Here is a 24636-nt window from a genome sequence, read left to right on the forward strand (position 1 = left end):
ATCAAAGACAGCCCTGAAGCACCAACTACAAGGGCCGCCTGGGGGAAGCTCCCTGCCTCCAGGTCCTAAGCACAGGAACCAGTTAACCTTCCTTCTCTCCTATCTGATCTGGTCTTCTCCCCACCCCACGCCTAGCCTGCTGTCCTTATTCCATGCCTCTGTCCATGCCATTCCCCAGATTCCTCCAGAATTCTTCCAGCCACCCATTCATCTACTCACTGATCATTTAGTGAGCTTTTATTTACCCTGAGTGCAGAAGTGGGAATGTGTGGATGAGAACGATGCAGTGCTGGCCCATAGGAACTGCAGTCATGTGGGGAACACAGACACCACTCCATACCAGAAACACACACCACCGCAGCAAACAGCCAGCGCCAATGCTCTCTTCCACCTAATAATCGCTATAACCTGTGCTCAGCAAGTGTCCGGCAGTGTTCTTGACATTATTCATGTATTGATTCATTTAATTCTTACTTGAACCCTATGAGTCCATTTTACAGGTGGGGAAACAGAGGGAGTAAACGACTCGCCTAGCTAGTAAGCAATGGAGTGAGTATTAAATGTGGGTAGTCTGGTCCTAGATTCTAGGCTCTTAATCACCACACTGCACTTGATTCCATGAAGTCGTCCCTACATCAATTTGTCCCCCTTCCTAAAGTCAAAGCCCTCACTGCCTACAGCACACATTTAAAGCCTCCACTGTAGCTAGAGTAACACTTTACTGAATACATTTATACGGTGGGGGAAGCATGTCTGTGTGGGGTTAAACACACAGGTTAAAAAAAAAGACTCTGGTTCCAGCCCCACCCTCTGCTCAGTGTGATTCAGAAGGTATTTTGCCTCTCTGAGCCTCAGTTTCTTCTTCTGTAAAGTGGAGAGGGGAAAACACATTTATGGACTTTTTGTGATGATCAAAAGAGATCCTGTATGGAAGTTTCTGAGCCCTGTACCTGGGATATAGTAAGCACCCCCCAAATTGTAATGCAAAAATTATCATTACAAATGGATATAATGCTTAGTCCATAAACTTAAGTATATAAGGAACACCACATTTCTTTATGTTCTTTAAATCACCTTAAATCTGACTCTACTAGACAGGCAGGAGATTGTCCCCAACATTACTGGGGCTTCTCCCAGGGTATGCCAAGGTCCGGGGTACCTCTGGTCCTCACCAGCCCATGGTCCCTGCCTGAATGACTGCTTTGGCTCTTGGGCTGTGCACCTTGTGACTCATTTGAACACAAGAACCCTGGCCTCAGTCCCGGACCCTGCAGGGCCCCACACAGCCACCCCTGCGGGGTTCAACCGCTTCTTCTGGCTGCGTCCAGGGAGCAGCCTTCCACACGGTCCCCAACCCTGGCATCCTTTCATCTCCTCTTTGCTCCTTGCCCTCAGAGGCTCTCCTCCCCAGACAAAACACCCTTCCTAACCTTTGCTATTAGCCTATGGTTTTACAAAAGACAGGAGGAGCAGCTGTCTTCCAGGAGCTTCGAATTCCCATCCTGCTACCAGCTCTGAAGTCTAGAGATATAATGGCCTGGCCATCTGCTTGGAACTGAGAGAAGTAAAAAGTACTGAGCGTAAAAGGCAAATTAATGTCTCAAAGAAAGTCTCCTGCTGCATTAGCTGTCAACACACCAGAGCATAGTTCTTGTCCTAGGTACACATCAGAACAACCTAGCGAGCATTGAAAAGGCTGATGCCCAGGCTCTACTCCTGGGAGAGTCTGATTTAGTTGATTTGAGGCTAAGCATTGGTGTTTCTTTTTTTTTTTTTTCCGAGATGGAGTCTTGCTCTGTCGCCCAGGCTGAAGTGCAGTGGTGCGATCTCGGCTCACTGCAAGCTCCACCTCCTGGGTTCATGCCATTCTCCTGCCTCAGCCTCCTGAGTAGCTGGGACTACAGGCGCCCGCCACCTCGCCCAGCTAATTTTTTGTATTTTTAGTAGAGAGGGGGTTTCCCTGTGTTAGCCAGGATGGTCTTGATCTTCTGACCTCAGATGATCTGCCCCCCGTCAGCCTCCCAAAGTACTGGGATTACAGGCACGAACCATCGTGCCCGGCCAGCACTGGTGTTTCTAAAGAAGCTCCTCGGGGATTTAAATGGGTAGCAAACTTAAGAACCCCTGCTTTAAAGGTTCCATGAATAGAAGTCCTATCTTCCCCAACTAAACCATCAACCCTGAGGAACAAGAATCGTTCCATACAATCAGTTATGGGACCTTAATGCTCAAAGGGCACTCAGAGATCACCTGGTCAAGTTGCTCCAATTTTCCAAGGGAAACAAAGGTCCTTGGTAGAGAAAGGAAGAAAACGCAGCAGAACCCCGGCAATGTGCAGAGATGAAGAAATTGGTGATGGAAAAATCCCACAGTTTTGTAAATGGAGGCCTAGAGGTATTTTAAGGACCTGAGGTCCTCTCTTGGGGCTTCCATACCTGTTTTCCTGTGGGAGACACAACCCCACAGAGGTAAAAGGAGCCAATAATGAGGGACTCGCAATCACAGCAGCTGTAATGAGATGAACCCACAACATGGTATGAACCCCATCTCCCAACATCAGCCTCAAAGCGAGGCCAGCTAGAATTCCGATGGAGTCTTTAGCCAACTCATGCAAGAAGGAAAGAAGGAAAGTCCCCATACACATGCTTCCTGAAGTCAGGTCCTCCAGGGAGGCAGTGCTCACTGTTTTAGTCACACAACGCAGGAACACAGACCACGAATCCTCTTCTCATCCCTCGTCCCCTTGCCACCTTTCGCAGGTAAGGTGCTTCCAGCCTTGCCTCAGGACTGGGTCAAGCAAAACCCCAGCAGTCAGAAAGGATGGGGCTTCCACTGCACTCGGTGTCTGATGGCACCCTCACACACCCGGTCAAGACCACCAGCGTGTGGGTCTTCAACACCCCACACAGAGACGTGCCAGACCAAGACCAAAGACACTTTTTTTTTTTTTTTTTTTTTTTGCCAAAGCATCACCAGAACAATAACAAATCACTCCCCAAGACCAATCTCAAGATCTTGTTGAACTCAACAACCAGCTCAGGCATCTCTACTTTACTCAGTCCCCAGAAAGCGAGCACCCGTCTGCCACAGCCCCAGGACGCTTCTTACCTGGGATGATGGAGACTGTGTCTTTCTCCCAAGACACAACGCTAACGTATTCCTGCACTGAAGAGGGGATGAGGCACTTGAAGACGGCCACGTTGCCACGCATTGACCTTTGATCCTCCACCCGGACGGTGTAGGGTTCCCTGAAAACTGCAGAGAGATTGGCAGTAGGGAAGAGAAGAGTGTCACAAGGATGTGGTGAGGGTCCCCAGAAAGGAACAGAGAGTCAGCTCAATTCCCTCTGCTCCTTCAGCCTCACCTTCTTCACCTCTTCCTTCCCCGCTCCCTCTTAGCCAGCCCAGAAGCCCCTGCCATGAGCTTGTTCTTGTCTGGGCAACTCCTTCTCCATCAACCTTCTCCCCATCCTACTGGGCAGCCTCTTCTCCCTCAAAAATATCTGGCCTCCCTCTGCAAGACCATCCATCCAAATTCCAACCTCTCCCATTTCGGTATTAGCAAATCATATTAGATTTTAAAAGCCTTGAGGGCAGCACCTAAGCCCTGCAATGTTATATTCACCAAAGGGATGTGCAGGTAATATGGAAATACGCTAGAATTCCCGCAAGAAAACCAAACCAGATTTCCTGAATTATTGTTAGACCCAGGGTGGCAATTATTTTGGACACAGTGACCATAATGCACCCAAACAAAACCTGTGACACAGGCTCCAACAACTGAGTTTTGGGCTTCTTCAACGTGAAAGGCAGGCTGGGAAATGTAGTTCAGATCCTGAACTTACAAGGACAAAGGGAGAGAATGTTTGGGACTGTGACTGTCTCTGAGCACACAGAACTCCAGAGACATGGACACAGTCTCCAAGATTCTCCAAAACAGAGCATCCTTGCCGCTTTCTCCCCGCTTCTGACCCTGGCTGCAGCCTCTAGAGCACCCCTCCCTGACCCCCAACCTTGCCCCTGCTTTCAGAACCATCCCTTCCTCCACAGTGCCCACCTCCTGCCTCAGCTGGCTTCTGGGGCACTGCCACCTGCAGCCACTGTATGTGTCTGGGCCCTACAGGCAGGCAGACCCAGCCCTAGGAATGGGACCCAGGCTTCTGCCTCTGCCTTGTCCTCCCCTGTTTGGCCTCTCCCAGGCCTCACTTCATCCTTCCACGCCCTTCTCTGCCAAGTAAAGCTGGAACATCCAGAGCCCTGCTGCCTCCCGACCTTGTCCCTCAGCAGGCACCTGGGCAGCGTGCCCTCCTCCCCTCCCTGCGATGGTTGCCAAGGTGACACTTAGGGCCCTGGCAGCCCATCCCCACCCCCTGACTGTGCACCTGCAGCCCCTCTGGCATCATCAAGAGTCTCTTAATTGATTGTGTTTCCAGTCAGCCTGGCTCTCCCTGGCCCTCCCTCGGCCTTTATTCTTTCCCCTTCTCCAAGTTGTGGCTATGATGAGGAGGAGATGTAGTTGAGGTGGAAGAAAGAGAAGAGAGGAGAGGCACTGGTGGCTGTGTGGATCTGTGGTCCAGCCCTTCCATGGGTTTGGGCAGGGCCCTGACTCCAGATATGGGAGAGCACAGAGGAGAACAAGGGGAATGGACCTTGGAGGGAGGCAGGGTGGCGGAGTGGAAAGGGCGGGCTGCAGTGCACGCCACCCGTGATGTCCCAGGGAGTCAGCAGAGGTTTATGGTTAATGGCATCTAACAAGTGGGCCCTGCCTCCTCCACTGGCCAGCCGTGTGATCCTGGACAAGGGCTGGTTAACCTTCTGGAGCCTCAGTTTCTTCATTTGTAAAAGGAAATCACCATAAGAGCAGCATATGAAAGGCCCAGCACAAGGAAAGCACTTTGATAATGTCACTTTTCATGACAGCTGCACGTCTGTGATTAACTGGCTGTGTACCCTTGGACAAGTGACTTAACTTCTCTTTGTCTTAATCTCTTCATTTGTAAAAACACATTTTTACACTTACTATGAAAACTGCATCCTAACCCAATGAGGGGGAGATGACAGGAAACACGGTCCCTTCCCCTTAACCCAATCCTCCACGCTGTGGAGGCCAGAGCTGGGCTCCAAATCCAGGCCTCAGGGCTCCTAGTCCAGCACTTGGTGTTGCATTGGGGTTGAGCAGTGCAAAGGACTTGCTCCTAAAAAGAGTCCATGGGGAGCCCAGGGAGAAACCCTGAGCAAATCTCTGTGTTCTAAGAGCTCATGGTCTAGCCCCAAACCATCCGATAGAATAAGGCAGAGCTCTCACCCCACCTCACCCCTACACACTCCCGTTCCCAGCTACTTTAAACCTTGCTCTTATGAGAGGTGTCCCTAAGGCAAAAGGACTCCAAAAAGTCAGAGAGGGTCTGTCACCACATGCTGGTTGTGAGGCCTTTCCCAGAACCACTCTCCTTGGTTGGCCCAATACAGTCCCTGGAAAAGATGGCATGACCTAGGCCTGGCACCATTGCAGTGGGCTGGGTCTCTAAGTTGAAAAGCTCTTCTAAGTAGAAAACCATTCCCAAAACTTCAGTGCTTTATAATGATCCGAGACCCACCTTGCCACTGATTATGACACGCCAGTGTACCCTGATGTCCTAGTGAAGAATGGCTGATCTAAGCTGTCCCCCTTGGCCTCCTGACCTAATCCAGATAAATGAGACTTTCTTTTTTCTTAAAGTAGACCACCTGAGAAACCCTACTTCCTTCCCTCCATCTACTCTTCCAAAGACCAAAATCCTTCACTGCTAAAAGTATTTCATTATGAATTTTACCAAAATGCCTTTTCTCATGAGATATGTTATCGTCAGACATCCCCTCAGCAGTAGAATGGACAAAGAAAGTGTGTTCTAGCTGCATGATGGCACACTAGACGGCAGTGAGACCAGCCAACCTCCTACCACACACGGCAGTAAGGGTAAATCCCATAAGCAGAATGGTGAGCAAAAGGTCTAGACAATACATACCATTGGACTCCATTTGTATAAAGTTCATAAATAAGCAAAATATCTATATTGTTAGAAATCAGGATAGTGGTGGCTCTTAGGGGAATAGTGTGGGAAAAGAAGCTTGAGGAAGGCTTCAAAGGTCCTGATGTTGTATTTCTTGATCTGAGTGTTAGTTGAACTTTGTAAAATTTCATCAAGCTACATACTTATAATGTGTGCACTTTTCTTTATGTATTATTTTTCAATAAAAGGCTTCAAGAAAACCTCACTGTGGATTTTCTATAAGTCAAGGGCTGAAGTGAGCACCTCATTTAAATGAGCACCATCTCATTTAACCATCATGTGTGGTGATACAGAGGTAGGTAGTTGCATCCACTTTGCAGACGAGAAAACTGAAGCTTAGGAAGGTGTCTCCTCGCCACTGCACTCCAGTCTGGGCGACAGAGTGAGGCTCTGTTTCAAAAAGAGAGAGAGAGAGAAAGAGAAAGAGAAAGAAAGAGAGAGAAAGAGAGAAAGAAAGAAAGAGGAAAGAAGAAAGAGAAAAAGAGAGAGAGAAAGAGAAAGAGTCTCTTATGCCTATGGACACACAGCAAGTGGTAAACTAAGATTCAAAAGTGAACAACAAAACTGTTCTTGGGTGAATGACTTCTTGCAAGCCCCCCCGCCCCGAGCACGTTGCACACATACCCTCAGAATGACGGCACAGCCTTCTCGTGTGCCACTGGGGCAGCAGGCGTCTTGTCCCTTACCTGCTTTGACGCGGATGTTGGGGCTGCGGATCTTGCCGGCAGCGTTCTCCGCGGTGCAGAAGTAGTCATTGTCGTGGATAAAGCTATTGAAGGCGGAGGGGGAGAAGGGGTAGAGCTGCAGCGTCCCGTTGGCGTGGACGTGCCGGATGTGCGGCACGTCGTAGATGTCGTCCCCCGTGGCCAGGTACCATCGAAGGGCCGCGCTGGGGGAGCCCGCGGCCGGGCAGGGCACCACCACCCCCACGGAGCTGGAAAAGGTCACCTGCTGCAAGGAGTCATTTACAAAGTAGAGGCTGGTGCCGACATCTTCAGGGCGGGCTGCAGGAGAGGCAAGGGGAGAGACTTGGTTAGCATGGGCTCTAACAATACCCACACAAGCCACGGAGGCTTGCGACAGGCTGCACTCATTCACCTGACCTTCAAGCATCAGTCATTCAGTAAGCACCTATTGGGCACTGACTATATAGCAGGCACTGGCAAAGGTGAATCAGAGACAGTTCCTGATCCATAGAAAACCCCAGCCTTCAGGTGCGGCGGCTCATGCCTGTAATTCCAGCACTTTGGGAGGCCAAGGCGGGAGGATCATCTGAGGTTAGGAGTTCAAGACCAGCCTGGCCAACATGATGAGACTCCATTTCTACTACAAATACAAAAATTAGCCGTGCGTGCGTGCTTGTAGTTCCAGCTACTCGAGAGCATGAGGCAGGATAATCGCTTGAACCCGGGAGTCGGGGGTTGCAATGAGCAGAGATCATGCCACTGCACTCCAGCCTGGGCAACAGAGCAAGACTCTGTCTCAAAAAAAAAAAAAAAAATTAGCCGTGCGTGCGTGCTTGTAGTTCCAGCTACTCGAGAGCATGAGGCAGGATAATCGCTTGAACCCGGGAGTCAGGGGTTGCAGTGAGCAGAGATCGTGCCACTGCACTCCAGCCTGGGCAACAGAGCAAGACTCTGTCTCAAAAAAAAAAAAAAGAAAGAAAGAAAGAAAAGAGAAAAAGAAAAAAAGAAAACTCCAGGATTTTTGGAATTTGTTCAGAATCACACAGTTAGTTAGGTTACAGAACTAAAATGTGACCCCATTGCTCCTAAAGAGAGTTATAGTGCTCTTTCTACCGTCCCACAGATGAAAGTTGCAAAAGGTCTCAAGACCATGCTCTGAGATAAATGGCTACAGGAGCCGGGATGCTCGCCTGGAATGGAAGATTGAAGAGTGCAGGAGACCCTGATAGCCAATTTGAGAAATGTGTTGCCACAGAGGACTGAATGAGGGCCAGCAGAAGAGTGGGTGGATAAGATCTAGACTAGGGCCAAAAGACCCAGCTTCTAAACCCAGCCCTGACACCATGTGACTGTGCAATTCCCTTCCTCACTCGGATCATCTGCTCCTTCACTTGGAAAGTGGAGGGAGAGGATGGGCAAGACTGCAAAGACCCCCTTCCATCTCTGACATGGTGCCATTCCAACCCTCAACCACATGGGAGAATGTTCTTATGATTACAGCTGGCAGTGGCAGGGCCACCTGACTGGGAGGACTGGCCATCTGTTCCTCTCATCCCAGCATCAGGCCTAGATATTTCCTGCTCTTATCCCAGTAGCCCTGAATGTTGGAATCAAGGGGTGCCCCGCTTCCTCTTGAGGAGCCTGCCCCTTTAAGAAATCCACTGCCTAGCAAGTGGACACCAACCCAGAGGAAGAGAGGGCAGGGTCCCAGGTCTCTAGCTGGAAACCACTCCCTCTCCACCAGGAAGATCAACGAGCAAACAAACCACTCCGCTGCTTGTTTAAAGAACGTTGCAGGGGACCCAACTTGACCTCAATTTCCACAACTTTATAGGATGGGGGAGGGCCCACATCCGGCCATATTAATATTCTTGGCTTAACTCTGAGCCGAGCCTCCGGGGAGAATATACCAGGCAGCTCGTTGAGGAAAGCCATTAAGCCTCATTGGTCAGAGCAATTCACATCGTCTCATAAAAAGCTGTGATGAAGCCATTAGCAGACGTGCTGGAAAACACATTCGTGGGCTTCTTGCTGCGGTGTCAGGAGCATCCTCTTAGCAGCAAATGCATTTGCTGTCCCCACCAGGCACTGCACTCATAGTAGCTGAAAGGCACTTTCTTGGAGAAGGGAGCCACATGGCCTTGCCATTCTCCTTCTCATGCTGCCTACTCTTGTGACAGTCACAAAATTGGTGGCCGAGCAACTCTGCTCTGCACAGGACACTTAGAAGCTCTGGAAGCATGACCGACTTGCTACGGCTAGAGTGTTCCCCAAGAGCATGAAATCATGCCATTTCAGCAGGCAGCAAACTGAGGCTCGGGAGGTTTCTCTTAGAATACACACTTAGCAGGTCCCACTTCCAAGATTCTTCTCACTTTCTGAAAGCCTTCCTTACTGACATCCATTCAGCAAATATTTGTTAAGCATCTTCTATGTGCCAGGCACTGTTGGTAGGGACTTTACTTATATGACTTCTTTTAATTATCCCAACAACACTAAAACATAGGTACTATTAGTATCCCAGTGTACAGATGAGGAAACTAAGGCACTGAGAGATCAAAGCAACTTACCCAAGACCACAGAACCAGTGAGTGAGGGCACTGGGACACAGACTTGGGCAATCTGACCCTACAGTCACTGTCTTAACCATTCTGTGATGTATGACCACAGTATAACCACTGCAATAATAAAGAGGGGACTTTCACCTCCCTCAGACACAACTTGGCCACCAACTTCCATTTTCAGCTGGCCAAGAACACACAGGTGCACACACACATACATGCACATACACGACATGCACACTCCTTCCTGGGAGCGATTTCTGTTGGATTCTGGGTATTTCAGACAATACCTTGCTTTTGGGAACAGGGACATTGCTTGGGGGTCCTGGGTGCCTCCTGAGAAACCTAGTTAATCAGGCACTCTTACCCTGGCAGCTTCATGGATTTGGGAGCCAAAAATCCGTCACATTACAGAAAGACTCTACATGGTGCCTGTAAATGGACTTAGGAAGCCGAGAGAATCCCTGACAAGGAGGAATTCAGGAACTGATTCATGTGAGAAGGTAAGTAAATTCTTAAGGCTAAGTATGATGTAGCCCTCTGTAACGATAATACCTCCAGCAATAATAATAGCCACCACTGACTTCATTGTTAACTACAGGGCAGGCTCTGTGCCAGGTCCATTCTAGATACTGTATTTATATTATGCAGATATTATATTTAATCTTCATAATTCCCTAGGGGGTGTTATTGTTATTATTTCCATTTTACTGATAAGGAAATTAGGACTCTGAGAAGTTCACTAACTTCCCCAAAGTGATACAATGTGCAAATGCCAGAGCTGAGGCTAGAACCCAGTTTTGCCTTGCCTCAGAGCTGGGGGATGTACCTCCCGCTCTACCGCAGAAACTCCATGGAAGACAAATCAAACCACAGAATATGGTTTTTCAGGCTGGGTACTTTCCCCAACCCTTCCTCCACCCCAACTGTATTCCAAACACACATCCCACTCTCCTCCTCAGTGGCTGGAAATCCATTCCACTCTCCCTGCCTCCTGAGACGGCCACTGTCCCAGGCCCCTTCTGCTCCCTCCAGGAGCATCAACCACAATGACAGCAGCCTTCCTGCACTCCTGGGCCTCGGATCTTGCCGAAGCCAAGGACACAAGGTTCCCAGCAACTACAAATGGGTAGATTTAATTGATGAATTGACTGGGATTGTCCAGCCACCTGTCAGGACTGATGAAAAGGCAGATTTATAGCAAAAGGCAAGGAGCCTCATATTTCTCCCACCCTGGGATGTGAGCTTCTGTCTTCTGAGTCTGGGGGAGCAAGGGAGGATTAGACACACCATTCATTTCTGCGTACGGCTCTGACAGTGCATTGCCATTATGAAACATCACCCTCAGGTGTAAAACAATAGCATTTTGCACTTACATTGGGTTCATATTTTACCATCACAAGGCACCTGTCAGCTCAGAATGCAGAAACCCTTAAATAAGCATTAATTTAACCTGGCCCTACCTGCCAAGAGAAGGGAGTGAGCAAATACATAAAGAGGAAACTGAGGCAAGAGACCAGTAAATACCTCAAATCTCTGCTATGTGCCACATTGAAGGCTGGGCATATGGGCAGCGGGTAAGTGGCCACAGAAGCAATGGGTGTGTTCAGAACTCAAGGGAAAGAAGCGGGAGTAGTAGGAGCCTGATGTCCTCACTCTGGCCTCATGGAGTCTGGTGTGGCCTCTACAGCAGGGGCTTCCCCACCTTCTCAGACTTATTTGAATCTTCAGAGCGGTGACAAAGCCGCAGCAAGCTCCCAGAGGGGACCCAGACCCCTGCCTTGAAGTCTGACAGAACTACCTCCCCTCTGGGGATTCACACCTCACCTGCTGTGTGACCTCAGGCAAGCCACTTAGCCCTCCTGAGCCTCCTTTACAAAAGGGCAGGATGTGATTGCACCATCTTAGCTGCCTCCCAGAGCTGCCTAGAGGGTGGAATGGAATGGGGCAGTTCTTGATTCCCCATGAGGACGTTCTAATATGAGATGGGGATTGTTCACTCTCCCTGAGGGGTCGAGGGTACGTACCTAAGATTACTGCAGGGATGAAAGGGCACAGCTCCACCCTGCAGCCTTGCAGAATTCCAAGCCCTCTCCAAATGCTACTTCCTCTCAGCTGACTCCTGCACCCTTCAGTGTCCTCCTTCCCCAGTCATTTCTGATCCAGGGACCAGAGAAGACGTTCATCGCCTCAGGGGATATTTACCAAGCACCAGCCGTGCTGCACCACAGTATCCCAGGTACGGTGGGAGGCATCAAGGAGAATTGCTCCACCTTCCAGGAGCTTATAAAGGAGACGGGGAACAGGAGAGGAGGTTAAACAATAGCACCTGGCCATGCGTGAGGCCAGCTGAAAGCACTGATTTAGCCAAGAGCTATGGGGAGGGAAGGGGAAAGTTATTCAGCAGCCAGAGAAGAAGTGTTGGGAAGAGGTAGGAGCTGAGCTGAGCTGGAAGACCTGGATAGGTGGGGTGACAAGGGGGGGCCACTCCCAGAGAAGACAGCCCAACAACAGTGGGTGAGGCATGCATGTTAGGGGGCCCTGTGGAAACCTTGCAGGCTGGAGCAGTGGGTGGGTTTGGGGAGAAGAGGCGAAACCAGCTGGATTGAGTTTAGGCCTCAGTGGTGGAAGACAGTGGGGGTCAAAGGCAGTGGGGGATACTTGGAGGTTTGCAAGCTTGGGAAAGCAAGGTTTGAGGTGTCCAGCAGTCCCCGACAGTGGCACCTGAGGTTATCCAAGTCCTTGTAGTCCTCATGTCTAACTACTGTGGCATTTTGGCTGGACATCTATTTCCCTAAAGTCTTATTGGCCTAAGGGTGTGGAGTCCCCAAAAGAAAGGAGACTAACATTTATGGAGCACCTTCTTGTGCCAGGCACCAGGCTTGGCCATCTAATCCCCACACAAAGGTATGAGGCAGAGGGACCATTAGCCTCATTTTAAGGGTGAGGAAAAGGAGGCTGAAGGAGTTGACATCTTCTCCAAGATCCTACAGCTGGAAGAGACAGAGTCAAAATTCAACCAGCTCCAAACCTGAGCTTTTCCCATCACATCATTGAGTTCAAAGTTTGGGCTCTGATGAAGTTTCTCCTCATGTCTTCTCTCCAAGCTGGTCCCAATTTGGAAAGCAAATCCCCTGACAGAGACTCCTCCTTTCCCTTCCAATCTCAGTCACTCCCCGCAGCTCTTTCTTCCCTCTGCAGACAGAACCAGGCATATTTACCGAAAGAAAGAAGAGGAGGGGGGAACACTTCATAAATAGAGAGACACTCAGATCAACAGCAAAGCTTCTTCTGGTTAAAGGGGGAAATGGATTTTTAATAGAAAATGGAAGTTATGGGCTTGGTTGTTATGTGACAGACGCCCAGACTTCAGCCCATTTAATCTTCTCTGCCGTTTAACATCGAGCACCACCCCGACGCTGTGTTTCGTAAAACAGGCTCCAAATTGCTAGGAGATTAGAAGTGTGGAAATAGCACAGCAATATTTTTAAACCAGAAATCGCCCCCAGGCATTTGGGCTGCCTGCCCCCAGGGTCACCGCTGAAACCTAAGTATCCACTGCATCAACTCACTCGCCAGCCCTCCACCGCTTGGGTATCAGGATTAGTTTTGCAAAGGGAACTTCAGCCCCATGAATATAACCCCTGGGGCTCCCACCCCACCTGCCTGTGTGGGATGGGGGTGTCTGGCTGCAGTGGGAGGAGCTGGCTGACTGAGGTTGCTCGGAGGTGCACACTGAGTTACCCCCATGTCATCATCTGTAATCATTGTAAAGGACAACCCGAGGGGACTGAAATCTTAACACCTCGCCACCTCCACTGGGAGATGAGTCATTTTGTTCTCTTCCCTTACAATATTTACTCATCTCATTCACTGGACTTTTCATCCAGGAGTATCTGCCAGTGCTGGGACCCCTGCAACATTCCCTCAGAGACAGGCAAGATCCTTCAAGAGGCAGCCTCACCACCCGGGCATGGCAACCATTTGTAGGAGAGGTCGTGGATCTTCAGGGGAGCAGGGGGCAGGGGACAGGAGGAAGGGTCAGGGCCAAGGGGAGAGTAGGCATCCTCTCCCCTGAGGGCCATTAGCTTCCTGAGGGCAGTGACTGTCTAGTCACCACTCTGTCTCCTGGGCACATACTAGGCACACAGTACAGTGGTGAAAAGCCCACCCTCTGGTACCAGGCTCCCTGGGTTTGAATCCCTACTCTGTCACTTACAAGCAGTGTGTGTAACCCCAGGCAAGATTGCCTCTCCTTTCTGTGCCTCAGTTTCCCCATCTATACAAAGGTGGTGACGATATCTACCTCAAGGGTTATTATGGTTGGATGAGTTAATACATACGAAAAACTTGGGACAGTTTTTGGCGTATGTAAGTGCCTGGCACCACCTAAGTATTTGTGGCTGTCGTTACAAGCATTATCATTATAGCAGGCAAGCAGTAAGTATTTGTGGGAAAAGCGAATCCTTCTGCAACAAATATTTCCTGCTCACCTATGATGATCATAATAATAACCTAAAACTGTCGTTCTCAAACATCAATATGCATAAGAATCACCTGGAGAGCTTGTTAAAAATGCAGAGTCTTAGATAACAGATTCACCAAGTCTGTCATAGGGCCAGAAATTCTATTTCTGAGACTGGTGTCCTCTGTCTATACTGAGAGTAACAGTCCTTCAGAAAAGTAGATTTGCTATCCTGGACTTCTGTATTTCCTTTCCCAATGACAGACAATTGTCATCTGCTTGGCTGACAAGACCCTACCACCACATTAATTAACTTAATTTGACGATCAAGATAAGCAAACAATAGTGGTAGAGTCAATAGCAACAGAGCATTGCAGTAGCCACACAGCTTTTGCTAACTCCCAGGCCTTACGCAGAGTTCTTCATGCAGGTGTGAGCTGGAGAGTTTTCTTGGATTGATTTGCAAGGTTGATTACTTCACTGTATTTCCACACAAAGGTTTTCACAGGAGACATATCCTGTGCCCTCACTCTGATTGTTCTCATCCCAGAGGTGGAAAAATTGGGTCCAGAGAGGATCAACCAGTAGGGTGATCCTCCCGCCAGCTCACCCACCAAGTCCATTCAAAACCCAGAGGACGACCAGCCAGACGGTGTCTTCCTGCTTCATTAAAAACCTTTTATGTTGCATCCACATCTTGGAAATAGTCTGAGCCCAGACCCTGGGAAGGAGAAGGTTGAGTCTCCCAGACAGCATCAGAGCATGTACCAGGCAGCCTGAGCTGGTACGGTCCTTGGACAAGAGGGAGCAGCGGGCCAAGTCCCATGCTCTCTGCCTGTGATGTCTACTCAATCTGGCACACCTGCTCCACCACTACCTTCCCCATCATAGTGCCTTGTTTGTTTGTTTTGAGACGGAGTGTCACTCTGTCACCCAGGCTGGAGTGCAGTGGCACCCTCTTGGCTCACTGCAACCTCCACATCCCAGGTTCAAGAAATTCTCCCACCTCAGCCTCCTGAGTAGCTGGGATTACAGGCATGCACAACCACGCCTGGCTAATTTTTGTATTTTTAGTAGAGATGGGGTTTCACCATGTTGGCCAAGCTGGTCTCGAACTCCTGACCTCAAGTGATCCGCCTGCCTCGGCCTCCCAAAGTGCTGGGATGACTGGTGTGAGCCACCATGCCTGGCTCCATCATTTCTTTTTAGCATTTGTTCTGTGTCAGGCATGGTGGGAAGCCTTTTTCTTGCATTATTGCACATTTAATTCTTACAACAGCCCTTGGATGTAGCTACTGTTCAAGACCCCATTTTACAGATAGGAAGACAGGCCCTTAGGTCAAATAATTTCCTGGTGTTGCACAGTTCATAGTGGCACAGCTGCATTTCACATCTTTATGCCACGACGTGTGGCTCAGCAGGCACATGACAGGCTAGATTCAGACCATCCCCACAGTGTGAGCACACTGTAGGGGGATTTTCTGACAAAAGAGAGCAACTGGGGTATGATAATTCAGAATTATTTGGGAATCTCCCTGTCATTAGATATTCCATCCCTCCCCCAACTAAACGCCGGCAGCTCCCCACCCTAGTCGTTGAGATGACCAAAAAGTACTCCCACTTCCAATCCCCATGCAAAGCACAGCTCACGTGTCCTCCCTGTGTCCATCAGAAACACGGGTGGTTTTGGTGTTTGTTTTTAAGATTCTTAGCACAGACATGGTTTCTGTGACCAGCAACCAGAAACCTGCGAGGTCCAGTGGAGACGCAGCTATCCTTCAACCTCCAAGGCCCTGCGCCATCAGCTCCAGGAGAAGTTATGAGCAACAGCTGACTGTCGGACAGACTCTTTAATCTTCCAGCCCTTTCCAGACAGGGCCTGTCAAAGGAAGGTCCCTTATGGCCAAAAGTTCTTTCCAGGGAGTCGGCTCAGACAGCACAGTTGTCCCCAGAGAATCCTAGATTTAGATTGTTAATGCTTGAGGGACTTAGGAGATTATTTTGTCCAATCTCCTCCATTCACAAGGCCTAGAGAGGTGGAGTCATTTACCCCAGGGACACAGCTCACCAGCATCCCAGCTGGGGCTACAGTGCTGTCTCCAGTGTTCTCTCAGTTCTGGCCACCCTGCTGTCAGAAAACTAGCCATTGCAGAACTCAGGAGCACCATGAAGCACTGAAACGATGTCATATGAGGGTTTATCAGAGCAACCAGGGATGCTGTGTGTCCAGAGGAGGCGCCTCAAATGGGCAGGACATCTGCCTGCCATAGTCGCAGGGCTGTCAAGTGGAAGAGGGCTTTGCCTTGCTCTGTGTGGCCGAAGCGGTGACATCAGGACCAGTGAGTAGAAGGTCCAAGACCACAACAGGGTTTGACTCATTCTAAGGATGAGCTCTGTCATAGTCAGAGCTGTGTGGCCAGTAAGGGGCTGCCTTGCAAGGAAGGAGTCCCTGTCGCGGGAAGTACTAGTGCAGAGAGAAAAAGACGCCCGGTGGGAAAGCTGCAGAACGGGTCAACCTCTGATTAGGGTACAGATTCCACAGCCTTAAAGATGTCTTCCAACCCTGCAAGACTTTTATCCAAGGTGATCACCTGAATCTCCCTCTCCCACCCCCAACGCAGGGGTCCCATCCTCTCTCATACCCCATGACTGCGGGAGGGTCACCCTAGAAGCAGGGTGTCCACCAGCCTTGACTCGGCGAGTTTTCAAGGATTCCAATGAGTGCTGTGATCTTAAATGGGGTCACATAAGATGGGACGGTGCCTACTGCTCTTCCCATAAAAACTGTGGATTCCCTGCAGGGAGAACGTCCCTTTGGGGGAGTTGGTCCAGAGGACTATGGACTACACTTGCATCTAAGAACCTTGGAGGGGGATGGGAGGAGGGGAGCAGAGGTAGGCTTCTTCCCACTCCCGCTGCCGCTGGGGCCACAGGGGATCTGCCAAGTTTGCTCCAGGAAGACTACTGCCAGCCTGGCTGTGCCTCATCAGCTGTTCCCCATGATGCTGAAAAGCAAAGCTAGGAAAATTCTCCATATGTTGGGGCCCGCGGAGGGGGAGACAGCCACAAACAGCTGTGAGACCTTCATCGTTCCTGTATGATGAAATGACAGTAATTATGCCTCACATTTCAGCAGAGCATTCATAAGGCTAAAACGGGTTTGCTGTGGTTTTTACACGTGTGTGTTCATATGTTGCCTCATTCCGTGTACAAAGCATTGTCATATGATGTACATTTTTATGCCCCTCATTCTTATTTATGCACACATAGAGTAACAACTGCTCTGTAGGATAGCCAGGATGGGTAATTTTGCCCATTTTACAGATTACAAAATAAAGGCACATGAACCATTAGGCAACTTGCCCAGGTAAGACAGGCTGAGCTTTGTTTTTTAGGCCCATGGATAATGTTCTTTCCAACACACAGACAAACACAAACACACACACACACACATGCACGCGCAAACACACATGCATCTCTTTAGAATCAGTTTAATAGATATGCAACTAACTAGCATTTGAATAATTGTTGTTAATGAAGATGGTGACCTTGGAAACTGTCGGTGCAAGCATCATGTAGAGACAGGGTACAGGGAGTGGGGCAGGGCAGCTGAACGAATGAGGGGAGTAGGAGCTGGAGTGGCAGGGGTGGTCCCCAAGGCTAATGCCATTCACGCTAAACCAGCACCCAACAAACATCTGTTTAACAAGGCACACAGGCTGTGGAGCCCACACCCTCCCCAACATGTAGGATCCCACAGGCCATGGCCTGCCATAGGCAGCACTTGACCTCTGGGTCACATGCTGCTTCCCTGTGACAGACTAGGTCATGGAGGGGAGAGAAGTCTCAAGGTCACAGGCTGCCAAGAGTGTTCTCTATATGCAAAACTGCCTGCAAAACAGAGGTTCATCTCAGCAGGGAGAGACACAGAAATACATCCAGCAACAGTTATGAGGGCTCGCTTTGTGAGGAGTGCTTACACAGGCTTTATGGCATGAACTCCGGAATAGTTCTTACTCTGGCCAAACATGGTAGAGATTTAACAACCAACCCCAGCCTTCCTTTGGCAGATATGAGACCAACCTTTGCCTCACCTCAAATCCAAGTCTGGAGCCAACCTAAGCCTTCTCCGTCTCCACTGATGGCCACGGGAAGGGAATGTGCTGGGCACCCAAGGGACACTCAGGTGCCCACATGGCCTCAGCTATCTTACTGAAGGAGTCCTCCATGCTACCCAACTAGGTGATGGATGGAAGGAGTTGACGTCCCCTGTCCTGGCCACTACTTAGTCTTTCTTATCGTTATAAAGTCTAAGCCAGCTGGCTTGGCAAAAAATGTGGCTGATTAATTAAACTGCTTAAGGAAGGATCTGATGACGCATTCTGGAGAGGGGGCAAGGAGAGGAAGGTAGAGGCAATGTGGAGGAAAAAGTATAGGTCTAATGTTTATTGAGCACTATGTTCTGGCTACTTGATATGCATTATCTTCTTTAATCCCATTTCAAAGCTGGAGAAAGTGGGGCTCAGGCCCAAAGTCACATGGCCAGTAAGTGCAGAGCCAGGATGTAAATGAAAGATTTGCCTTGACTCCAAATTTCTACCACACTAGTGGGTTGTAAACTTTTTTATTTTTCATTCTACTCCAATATATGAAATTGGAGAATGAATAAAAGCTCTGGTTGAAAGAATGGCAGTGAGAACAGGGCAGGTGGTGCTTGAAGCTCTGCCCTCTGGCCCTCCCCCTCTCTACGTCCATCCATCCCCTGAGGCTCCACCTTACCCCTTAGGCCTCTATACCACATCCCTTGGAAACCTCTGTGGGCTCCGGTGGGCCAGGCCCCTTCTGGATCAGTGGATGTGCTGAAAAATACTCTGGGAAGGCTTTGGAGCAGCACCTGCCATGGTAGTATCCTTTCAGGGCCCTGGAAATGCAGACAAAACCATTCCCAAGGCCACACTCCCACTGCAGCATCCCAGCTGGCTCGCTAGGAGGGGCCGCTCAGCTCTCCTGAAGTGCTCACTCCTTAAGCATCACTCCAGACTCTTGACACGCCCTTCCCTCGGTGACCGCAGTGCCTGTCCTCCCTCTGCCCTGCCAGAACCAACCCACATACCTGAAGCTGCCCTAGGAGAGGTGGAATGAGAAGCTGGTGCTATTTCTTTCATCTCTCTGAAGCCACAACCACCTCCCAGGCTAGGTGTTGACAAACCAGGAGAGTGAAAGAACATTCCGCCTCACTTCATACCCCCATGCCATCAGCCACTTCCTTACTACCTGCTGATGGCAGCCCTAGGCACCCAGTTCCCTGCATTCTAGGGGTGCACCCACCAGGAAGCTAATGCAGGCCCTGGATTTCTATAGCTAGTTTGCCCCTCCCTTCACCCTCTTCTTCCTGCAGCATAAGAGGGGCAACCCACATCCCAAGTTTGGTCTACTTTAAGGTGTCTTGGCCCATTGCTACCCACCCTACTCCAATATCCCCAGTGCCACTGTCTGTCCTTGGATAGGGGTGGTGGGAGCTCTGGGGCTGCCTTGCCAGATGGTGAAGCCAGTGCTGAGCACTGGAGACACATAGGGGAGGCAACAAAATCTAGGAGACAGAAGCATTACCAACACCAGTCCTTCTCCCAGCTCCGGCCCCACCCCCTTCCATGCAAGAAGGAAGCCACTGACTGGCTGCTACTGAGGTTGAGATCAAGATGCTACTCACAGAGGGCACAGCTTTTGGCCTGGCTAGGTGAGCATGCAAATCCATATGCAGATTATATGCAAATCTGGGGGGCATGCCCTTGGGTTCCTGGCGCCTTGCCATCGCTGCTGCCTGTAGCTCACACCCTATTCATGCACCTGGGTACCCGCTAGAATCGACTGGGCTGGGAGCTGAGAAGGCGCTTCAGGAACTAGGGGATCTTTTCTTGACTACTTCAGAGGTCCCCCAGAAAACAACTCCTCCAAGATTATGGAGGAAGGAAGAACCTCCCAGCCTGGAACTCATATCCCTGCAGAAAAGCTCTCTGAGCATCTGCCCTCCCCTCTCTTCATCTACAATTAAATCATCCTTCACCAGCCAGAGCAGGGTACCAAGTAAGTGGCAAGGATGGAATTCTAAGACACAGAGAAGGTCAGGAAGGCTTGAGCTCTGCACCTCTCTGTCATAGGCTAACAGCCCATGGGGTGCTCTGGGCAGACCTTGGCCCTGTGTTTGGGGGCTCCCAGCCAGCCTGTTGGGGGCCTGCTTCTCTAGCAAGCTCTCCCTGGGCCAAAGCCCTGTCTGCTTGCCTACCTCCTTTCTGATCCTCATCCTAAGAAAACTAAGCCTCTGTGGCCAGTCCCCTGGGATCTGTTCAACTTAAGCGCTGCCTTTGGGTCCACTGCTTACTTGCTTTTTGTTTCTAATTGAGCTCCCCATTCCACTGCAGAAATATATTGAAGGCAGCTGGCTTTGATGCCCAGAAAAAAGAAGCATCGGAAAGGCTTATCGGGCATCATGGCACTGCCAATCTCCCTCATGTTATTCTAGCAACTGGGGTCTCTCTGCCACTCACCCCCTCCCCAGTATTCACTGACCCTTCGCCTGTCTCCCCTAAGTTGTGTTTGCCATTTCAAGATTTTAAAAACACATTTCCCCATCGCCCCCCCCTCCCTTTTTTTAATTAGACACTGAACAGAATGTTGGAGATTTTCTTAATGGCCTGACGAAGGCTTTTAATTTGGTCTTCTCAAGAGAGAAGAACCATGAGTCCCCGTCGGAGAAGTTGGGGTGGGAAATGAAAAAATCAATGCAATCCATTATTTTGGCTTTTAGAAAACAGGAATTTTAGTGCCGGGGAAGCTTGTTCTTTTACACAGTAAAAATGCAAATGCAGGCAACACAGATGCTGGCACGCTGGATGGAACAACGGAGAGCGCCTCGCCGGGGTTCATCCGGCTGCCGAAACCTGGATTTGTTTTGGCAATGATAAGGCAGTTATTGGAGACTTGATAACCGATGATTAAAACCCCTTCCCAGTTTAGTTCTAGGGAATCAGTCTGAGCTCAGGCATCATTTAAAAAAAAGGTATTTTGAGAGGAATGGAAATAACAGAAGCTTAAAACACATCCAATAACTGCTTAATTCCATCCAGAGGATGCTCCATCTCATCCTGTTTTCTTCTCTCTCTCCCTGCCTCCTCCCGCTCCTCACAGATGGACGTACAAATTATTGCAAGAGGATATTGTTTTCTGTAACAGGCTCGAACATTCACATTTACATTTTCCTTGGTGCCGCGGGGGTGACTGGCAACGGGAGAGAAAATACACCAAACCCCATCTTTCTTGCTGTCTCCGCATCACATCTTCCCGGAGCCGCCTCTGCCACCCCCTACCACGCCACCCCAAGCAGAACAGGCCCCGGGGACCAGCCTGGCACCTAAGACCCAATTAAGGCACCAAGGAAAAGAAAGGCCTGTCTGGCGAGGTGCCCTGGCGCCCAACAGACGCTGGAGCCTCTGAATCGCAGGGGCACCAGGCTCTGCAGACCCAAAGGCCACTGAGGGGCCGCCACAACTGGCACCTCCAGCCCGCTTACAGGTCCAAGGCCACTGGCAACTTCCCTCTCGAGTTGGGCAAGATTTTGCCCCTTGGCTGTCCTGTTGCCTTCTGGGTCTTTCTGCACCCCCACCCCCATCTGCTCTCGCCCTATCAAATAGCTCAGCTTCATTTATTAATGCCAGGCTCCTGGAAGGGGGAGGGGAGCGTCCTTCCGGTATTTGCTGAGGGGCCCCCTGCAGTCCCGGGGAATGGGCTGTCCTGGAAGATGTCTCCACAGAGTGTTGTGGAGGCATGCGGGAGTTGGGGACAAAGCCGGGCTAGAGTGTGGCAGCGGCTTGGGCCTGTGCTTTCTCGCCTGACAAATTGGGAAAGGGGATGGGGGTTGGAGAGAGAGCTATCGAGAGAGAAACCCGCTCCTCACCTTATGTATTTTTAATATTAATGTAATTAAAGCTGCGAGCCGAGCCAGCCTGCGGGGGCGGAGGGAGCCAGGAAGAACCTGGTGAGAGGGAGACTAGGGTTCGGGGGTGGGGCTTGAACAGGAGGCAGGCTTCTTGCTCTGCTAAGGTAGGATGAAGGAGTGTGATGTGGGGGGCAAGGGGTTAAACAGCAGAGACCAGCCTTGGTGTGTAACCCGGGGGACCCCACTGGGCCTGAAAAACTCAACTACTTTGTCCACGATTTTTGACGCCACCCTTCCTTGTCCCGCAATCCGATCGACCAGTAAATGCCATGCCAGCAGTATCTTGGCCTTGAGTCTAGCTTTGACCCGGAGGTATGTACAAATAAGGGTTATCCTCCTTCCCCCAGCCCACGGTGTATCGCAGTGGGCTCCGGCAGGCTGCAGACTCCAGTCGCCTGGAGCACCAGCAGGGCAGGACTGGACCCCTCCCCGGGCGCCAGCCCTCCGCTGGAGTGCCCTTCCTCATCGCCTGAGGGTCAAGAGTTGCCGCCCGACCAGGGCAACAGCCGGGGCAAAGGAAGAGAGAAGCCGCCCCGGGGAGCGAAGGAGAAAAGTTAGAGGGCTGAACAGGTGACGCTGAGCTTGTTGGAGCGTGTGTGCTCTACGGCGCGAGGGCGCGGAGTTCGGCCGCCTCATCTCCCGCCATCTGCGAGCCCCGGGGCACGTCCTCTGCGATAGCCTGGAAGCCCGACTACTTGCGCCTGCCTGGTCCCGACTCAGTGCACAGGTGACTTCAGTCGGAAATGTCTGCCCTCCTCCAACCTCCCGGTCCCGGCTACCTCGCGGATCAGGTAGGCTGCACCCCAGCCACAGGTCTGGACATGCCGGGCACCTGGACCCACCCCCAGCAACCCCCTCTCTCCAGGAAGAAGGACACGCCCCCCCAGCCTGAAGACTTGTCCCCAGGTCCAACTGGCCAGGCGCGGAAGCGGAGAATCTCGCACCTTGGGGTGCGCTGCCCGAGGTGGCCACGGTGGCGCACCAAGCCGGGGCTAGCGCCCAGGGCAGAGGGGTGAGGTGGGGCCGGAGGAGGGTGACCTCTGGGTTTGGAGAACAAACTTGCTATCCGAGGGACCTCCAGCTCTCGGACTCTCACTATCCCCACCCTGCCTCCAGCCAATGCGCGGATAAGCGCCATGCGGTGCGCCAACATTCGCGCCAGGGCTGGGGTCCGCGGCAGCAGAGGGGCGCACGCACATAGCGGAGGCATCAACCGCCGAGTCCGAGCCCCGAATAAGCGAGGATTCCTAAGTCAAGAGTCACGGCCTGAGGACCCCTCGACTCGGAGGGCACTCCGGGGTCCCAGCGCCACCAAACCGCAGGAAGCTGGCAAGGGGCTGGGGGAGGGGTCCAGGGCAGAACTGCCGCCCGGGCGAGGAGGCGAGAGATGAGGGGCTCCTTCGCCACCACCCCTACGGGCGCGCCCCAAAACGGCAGACGCGGGTGACTGGCGGAGCGGTCTGCAGCTGACTCTCACTCGGCCCCTGTCAGGGTGCCTGCCCCGCCCCGCTGCGCCCCACCCGAAGCCTTGCACCCCGTTGGACCCCCAGGCACCTGGAGCCCGTCAGGCACCCCGCCTCGCCGCCAGCCGCGCCACCCTGGCCCCGCCGCCTCCGCCGCCCAGCCGCCCGCGCAGGTCTCACCTTTGTGTAAAGAGTCCAGGAGCAGGAGGAAAGTTACCAGCCACATGCCATAAAGAGGCCCTATTCTCCGGGGAGGTGGTCCTGTGGCCGGCCGTGCGGCAGCGCCTCTCCCCCGCTCAGCGCGCTCCCAGCCGCCCGCACTCCGCGCCCCGCTCTCTCTGCTCCTCAGCCCAGCGCTCGGCTGCGGCGGCGGCTCCTCCCTCCTCGGCTCCCCGGCTCCTGTCATCCGCGGGGCTGGGCTAGGCGGCCGCTCTCCCCGCCCCCCCGCGGCACCCCGGGTGGTGAGCGCCGCGCGAGCCCGGAGCCCAGACGGACCCCAGCCCCACAAGCCCAGGAAGAGGGGCGGCGGCCCGGGCCAGAAGGCCCCGACCCGGCTCCGCTGTCTGAGAGGCGAGGGGTCCCTGTCACCCACCGGCTTGGAGCCTGTGGTAGCACACAGGCATGTATCATCCATGTGCCAAGAGCCTGCCGTGCCTCGGTCAAGGACGCCCGGTTTCTACTGGCCTAAGTCACCTGGGACACGAGCTTCCTGCCTCTTTCGAACTCAGCTTACCCCCCGGGAGGAGCATGGATGCTCTGGGTAGAATCCCAGGCTTTTCAGTGCTGTCTGGTGCTACTCCCCACCCCGAAGTTCGTAGCTGCCCTTACAGCCCCTTGTGACTTCCGCAAGCCTGCCCTCCGGAGAGCCCCACATGAGTCCAGCCACCCCCTGGCACTATGTTCAAATTTTCCTCAGCACTTGGCACATTGTGACTATTTAAACAATTATTTGCAAAGGGCAGTTTAAGGTCTACTCTACCTGTGTATCTTTCTTCTTCATCTTCACCTACCCACCCCTGTAGCTTTCTTGCCTGGCAGAAATTGGCTTATTCCTTACACTCATCTTGATGAAGTTGGCATAGAATAGCACTGGAGTGAGGGCGTCTTCTCAGTGACCAAATGAATGCTGAGAACCTGCTATGTCAGGCACTGGCTCAGGCACTGGGGACTCAAGCATGGCTGAGCCGGGTCTGCTGTAAAAGGTCAATATGGTTGGAAAGCCCTCCTTTTGTCTTAATTCCAAAATAAGAGGGTACATAGAACCCAGAGAAGGGATCTAGGTACCCCTGAGAATGGCCTATGAGCCAGGACTGGAGCTCCCTTTGCAGGGTCATGGAAGCTGCTTTGAGTATGCCCTGACCATTTGGCTGCACCTGGGCACACTCCAAGGTGTGGAGTGTGAAGTTTGGAGGGAAAGAA

The 24636-nt window shown here is 51.6% G+C and overlaps 1 protein-coding gene across 1 annotated transcript in view; it reads right to left on the reverse strand.

Moving 5' to 3' along the window:
- Positions 1–23623, reverse strand: part of DSCAML1 (Down syndrome cell adhesion molecule like 1) — a 370444-nt gene extending 346821 nt beyond the window's left edge. The window contains exons 1-3 of the mRNA XM_011927034.1: positions 23398–23623; positions 6736–7053; positions 3109–3255 (exon numbers count right to left, since the gene is read on the reverse strand). Of these exons, the coding sequence (XP_011782424.1) occupies positions 3109–3255; positions 6736–7053; positions 23398–23623 (691 nt within the window). The remainder of the gene's footprint in view (positions 1–3108; positions 3256–6735; positions 7054–23397) is intronic.
- Between the last annotated feature and the right edge of the window lie 1013 nt (positions 23624–24636).

This window comes from Colobus angolensis, unplaced genomic scaffold, assembly GCF_000951035.1.
Source record: "Colobus angolensis palliatus isolate OR3802 unplaced genomic scaffold, Cang.pa_1.0 Scaffold7, whole genome shotgun sequence".
Taxonomy (NCBI): domain Eukaryota; kingdom Metazoa; phylum Chordata; class Mammalia; order Primates; family Cercopithecidae; genus Colobus; species Colobus angolensis.